The sequence below is a fragment of the Rutilus rutilus genome, assembly GCF_951802725.1.
Source record: "Rutilus rutilus genome assembly, chromosome: 7".
NCBI lineage: Eukaryota > Metazoa > Chordata > Actinopteri > Cypriniformes > Leuciscidae > Rutilus > Rutilus rutilus.
The window spans coordinates 9,244,334-9,250,333 of record NC_140221.1 but is presented as its reverse complement, the minus strand read 5'-3'; the positions used below and the strand labels follow the sequence as shown (position 1 = coordinate 9,250,333).

Genomic DNA, 6,000 nt, shown 5'->3' with positions numbered 1-6,000 from the left:
GACCCTTCGAGGAATAGAGCAAGGTACTGTATCTTCCTAATTTAGAGTACGTAGTTTAAGTAGTGGCCGAAGGGAATAGTGTAACTGACAACCAACTGGTGCGTCCTTTGGGGAATTTTCGACTCCCACAGGTTGGCCAATGTTGAGGCTTATGTTACAAGGCCCTCAGCATAGTGGCATAGTGGCACTATGCCCCTCAGCATAGTGGAGTGGTTATTTGTTCCCAATAGTGTCCTTTAGTGGACGCAGTACGAGGTCCCAAAGGGAATGTCTCAGGTTACGCATGTAGTCATGGTGTCTCGACACTGTGTCTCGTTGCTATGCTTCTTTGATGCCCGCAACGTCTCCTTCAGACAAAGAAATGGGTGACGTGTTCCTCAGGTGCCCTTTTTTACTTATGGTCACACCAGTAATGACTTTATAGGCTGTCTCTGGCCAGACACCAGTCATGCTGGAAGCATTTCCCATAGTGTCCTCTGGAGGACACAGTGTCTCGTTCCCCTTCTCAGGAAATCATGGTTACATGCGTAACCTGAGACGTGTTTTCATGAAGGCTCCCTCAAAACATTAACATTTTAGATAATGTGTAGATCCAGCAGTGGATATTTTCAGGCCATGTTTAAAATGGAACAAAGCTTTTATCATTGGAGATGTCCTTTTTTCGTAAATGATTTGTGCTTAATTTTTTTCCAACCACAAAAAAAAAAAAAAAAAGGTCACATGTCAAATCAAACACCTATTTCAGTGAACATACTAGTATCAGACAGAAAAACAGACACGACTTCATATAGCTCAGATACATTTTTGTGTACTTGTGATGTACACAAAAAATACAAGGGACATACATTGGCTGCAATTTAATGTGAAGTACCAATGTAACATGCATGATTTTTGTCATGGGCTTCAATAAAACAATTTAATTCTTATTTACATTGTCCTTCATAGTCGGTAAGTCAAAGGCATTCATTTCTGTTTGCTTAAAGGTACACTCAGTAATAATAATAATAAAAAAGGTTATAATTTCTTAAAGTTTTACACATGAAGTAATTATTGAAAAAGTATTGATGCTCTGCTAAAAGCTGTTTTATTTTACATAGTGTGGGTTGCCTCATGGACATGTTGGGCAGACATGTTGATATCATATGACGAGACAGATACTACTTTATCTTGGCTGTTATCAGACACTTTAGTTCAAGAAATAAATTAATTACATCTGACTGCGAACAGCACATTTCTACAACTGAAGCCTTTAGCTTAAATTGTATGATTCTATGCTCCAGGCCCCTAGGTGTCAGTATTCGTCCAAGATGACCAGTGCAACATAAACAAAACATTACAGAGAGCACCTTTAATATCTTTGTGTTCTGGCTTTATAAAACCGCTGGTGGTATTTCCACCTCATTTATACTTTACAATAGCTATCCCTTTATTAACAATTTCTCAAAACAAATAAATATTATTGACTAAATAAATACTTGAATATACAGAGCTGTAAGCATTTTGTAACCAGTTGCTCACCTCTAAATTGATATAATATGGTGATTTTGACATTCAGGTCCCTGCTTGCATAAAAGTCTCTGTGGCAAGATCCAATTTACGATCTCAAATTCGCTTAAATTTTGTACTCGATATTTAATCACATTCACATTCCAACTCCAAAGAGAATAAACATGTGCTTGCACATTCAGTCTACTGCCATAAATAATGGAGACACAAATAAAACTCTACTTTTACATTCATTTGAACCTCCATTTTCTGTAATGAGTTTTTCCATTCTGCCTTAAAAGCGTGGCTTTGTAAATCCGTCATTTCACATGGCAGTGAAAGATGGCACTAACCTCTTGTGAAATCTTACATCTCTCCTCTTCGTGTGCAATGAATAATGTCCTCAGCAGTGCAATATCTTTATGAAAGCCTTTCTGAACTCCACATTGAAAGTGGTATATATGATGGGGTTGACGGCGCTGTTCACATATCCCAGCCAAGTGAAAGCATTGTACATTTCCAGTGGCACCACGCAGCTCGTGCAGTGAGTTTTCAAAATGTGAGTAATAAAAAAGGGCAGCCAGCAAATAATGAAAACACCTGCAACAGAGAAAATAAGCTGTGGTTTTCTGAGGACAAGACCTCAATCTAGGATTTACGGCTAAGCAATACTTCTATAAAATGACAGCATTGTGATCTCACCTAGAACAATGGCCAGCATCTGAGTAGCCTTCTTCTCTTTATGCTGAGAAATCTTCCTCTTGCTCATGGTTTTGGTCACTGTAGTTCGCGTTTTGCCATTGGGCAGTGCCTGAGTTTCAACAGGTTTGGCTTCTTTAGGGGTCTGGACCTCCTTGGCATGGCCATTTTTCTCATCTCCATTTGACTGACATTCATCGTGGGAGGGAGAGGCATGGATGGGGCTTGGGTTGGCCAATAGGTCAACGACCAGAGTGGATGCCTGTTTCTTTTTCTCTAGAGGGCTGGTGCCGGCCACAATATCCACCCCCACATCACAACCCTGGTGCAGGACTTCCTTTATCAGTTTCTGTTGAAGATGTGTTTATCATTAATTGTATAATGGCACTTTGAATCTGTACAGTATGTCATGTACTAGTAGACCAACGTAGGAAAAAAGTAAGCAAGATAAATAACTGAAAATGATGTTACGTGTGAAAATAAAATGGGCATTCAAGCTGATTTGCCCTAACCTGACAGTTTCTGACAGTGGTAATTGGTGACCTTATGGCCTCTCATTAACTATTCACACTTAAATCAATGCTTATTTAACACAGGCAGGTTGTCAACATGGATGTATGACTCACAGTAATCCAAGTATAATCCATCTGATGTGATATATGACTCACAGTAACCCAAATGTAACAAACATGCAGTTCATGAAAGAGAACAATTTACAGATGGAGTTTACCTCCCTAGTGAAGAAATAATATACTTAAGCACAATTTATTCATGTACTTTAGTATATCTAAATGTATTTGTGGCACACAATAAATTGGTATACTTAAAGTCTGTTAAATTGGAACAACTAATTTTGTACTAAATACATTTTAGTTGTCCAAAAGCAGTGCTGAAGTTCAACTAAAGTTGTATTAAATATACTTGTTTGTGCTAAAGTGGAACTATTCCAAGTATACTTAAGTACACTTTAAATATACTCTTGCATTTAAGTTTTGAAATGCATAATTCACTCAGCATAAACTTCAAATGTATTTTGGTAACATTACAATTCAGTTACACTGTAAGAGCCAGATACTAACAGCTTGCGCCAGCGCAAACCCTCTTTTGCCGTTAAACAAACTACTGTCGGGATTAACTAAAGGCGCTAAATTAGGCTGAAAAGGCGCGGACTGAGTTGTTTTTGCGGCTGACCTTATTGCATACCGTAAAACTTCAAATAATAGCCCGGGCTTCTATTTACCCAAATCGCCGAACTGCACCGGCTTGTATTTGAGACAGGCGTCTATAAGAGACAGGCCTTTAATTTAGTGTTGAGAATGTTCAAGCATGAGAGTAGGAGGTTACCACATTATATTACGTTTTATTTATAATTAATTTGAATGTGTTTAACAAATCATTTAATGTAAGAAATGTCTTTGGCTATTGGCAGCATAAAAAAAAAAAAAAAAACATAAAAAACGAAACGATGTGACAGCAATGGGCAGAACAATACAAGTTACCCTAAACGAATGTGTTTAACAAATCATTTAGTGTAAGAAATGTCTTAGATTATTGGCAGCATAAAAAACGAAACGATATGACAGCAATGGGCAGAACAATATAAGTTACCGCTAAATTCCATCGAGCATATGACCTTGTTGCCTGAAACATATCAACAAGAAAGAATGAAGGCTACCCTGTAAAACAACTGCAATCATGTGATAGAAAATTACTCTATTCATCACTATCATCATCCCCGCGATCCTCAATTACAAGTTCATTGGCGAATTCCTCCTCCACGTCGCTCTCCTCCACTTCTCCCTCTCCAGCCTCCGCTAACTCTGCCTGCCTTGCTTGCACTAACAGCTCCCGCCCAGATGCGCACGGCTCTCCCTCTTTGAAACTATGGATAAGGTGATCCTCACTTCCATCAGAAGCTACTGTCAGGCCACATACCTAAGGATAACATCCCGAAGTTAATAAAATATATTATCTCCTCTTTCTCCCTCGCACACACACACGCGCGCGCAAGCATACCTTAAAGGAATTTTTCAGCCGCTCCGTATCCAGCTTTTCCCATGCTTGAAGTACCCAGGAAACCAACAAGCGACGAGCTGGGGCCCTCATATTTCCTCCAGCTGTGTACTCTTTGTCCACATCCCCTGCCATCCAGTTGTCATAGGACTCGTGCAGGCTGGCTTTGAATGGTTGGTTCCATACGACGTCAGGGGCCTGTATGTACTTTGTACAGCCACCGGGTATCACAGCCGTGGTTATGTTGTAGCCCCTTTTGAGCTCAGCTTTGGTCGCTGCGCTGATATGACAGCGATATGAATCCCAGGCTAGGAGACGAGGGGCGAAGTTGAGCTTTCCCACCACTCTCTGAAGCCAGTCTGCAGTCAGCTCCTCGTTCATCCATCCATTTTTGGACGTGGCCACCACCACCCTACTGATACCTATTTTGCATTAATTTCACCTCCTTGATCCCCCCTTTGAAGACAATGTAAGGTTTCAATTTGGTCCCGTCCGCTTTCGCAGCCAACACCACAGTTAAGTGGCTCTTCTCATGGCCTGTGGTTTTCAGTGGAACACTGCGTGCACCTCTTGCATCCACCGTTGTAGAGCCCACCATATCAAACCACACCGCTGTTTCGTCCATGGCTATAATGTTTTTCGGCTGTATTTTCTTTGCCTTAATAATCCGCGTTGTATATGTGACAAAATTTACCAGTTTCTCAGTGAAGTGCTTGGCGTCTTTCTGGGCCACAGTTGTGCGTCTTCTGACTGAAAAGTCGTTGCACTTCAGGAATTTGTCCAGCCAGCCAGCGCTCGCAGTAAAACTCTCCTCATCCCTGCCGTCACTCACTGTTGCATACACTTCTTTTGCCTTGGCCCTGATCATTTTACGTGAGACTCTGAGATGCTTTGCCCGCATGCTGTGGATCCACTCACACACGCTCACCTCCAGCTCTTCACTGGCCTTCTTCCTCCCTCCACCTCGCAGTCTGGCCCTTTTGTCGTCTTCCTCGGACAGACGTTGCAGTTCAGCTTTATTTTTACGCCATTCTCGCACTCTCTTTGGATCAACCGAGAAATGTCTTGCCACTGCTTCTCCCGAATTTTGTTCGGCAAATTTGACAACTGTCAGCTTAAATGTCAAATCATACTTTTTTCTTTTTGTCTCCATGGTGGTATTGAGAGAATTAAGAAAAACTGAAGACTAAAAGAAAGTTCGTTAACCTCTTTGTTATGTTGCCATAGTGATGAGTCGTTCATGAACTGTTGTTGTGTCTGTCACGTGAAATCTAATCAAAACATAGAACAGACGATCTGACGGGTTTGAGAAGATCAAATACAACCCGATACTAAAAAACAGACCAGGCCTCTATTTGAGACCGGCCTTTATTTACCCAAACCTGTCGTCACACCAGGCGTTTAAAGGAGACAGGCGTCTATTTGGGACTCGGCTATTATTTGAAGTTTTACGGTATGCATTTATACGAGTTTCCCTTTCAGACAACATTTATTGGAGGAGAGTATTTAAATGAATAACACAACGCGATTTACTAATGTTTGCACTAGTCAATTTACTGGTATTTGCGCCATTATTTAACACCCCGAAAAAGCATGTCTTAACAAATTTTCTGACTTAGCTGCAATTGTTGCTGCTAGGAGGAGACACCGCAGAGAACAGACAGCGAGTGGTAGAAGGGAGAAAATATTTTCCACTTGTATTAATTTCTTTGGAATGCCAGAGGAGACGTTAGATTACATGTAACATGTTGCGCCCCAATTTGCGACCCAATGCAGATTTGCGCTGATTTTGGTAGATTGCGT

At 40.9% G+C, this 6,000-nt stretch overlaps 1 protein-coding gene across 1 annotated transcript in view; it reads right to left on the bottom strand.

Annotated features, from left to right (window-relative positions):
• Positions 1–1,425: 1,425 nt before the first annotated feature.
• The window catches only part of drd2b (dopamine receptor D2b), a gene marked incomplete at its 5' end in the record, with an annotated part of 75,279 nt that continues 70,704 nt past the window's right edge, over positions 1,426–6,000 (bottom strand). Inside the window, 2 exons of the mRNA XM_084414606.1 lie at positions 1,426–2,085; positions 2,188–2,533. Coding sequence (XP_084270732.1) covers positions 1,889–2,085; positions 2,188–2,533 — 543 coding nt within the window. The 3' untranslated portion in view covers positions 1,426–1,888. The remainder of the gene's footprint in view (positions 2,086–2,187; positions 2,534–6,000) is intronic.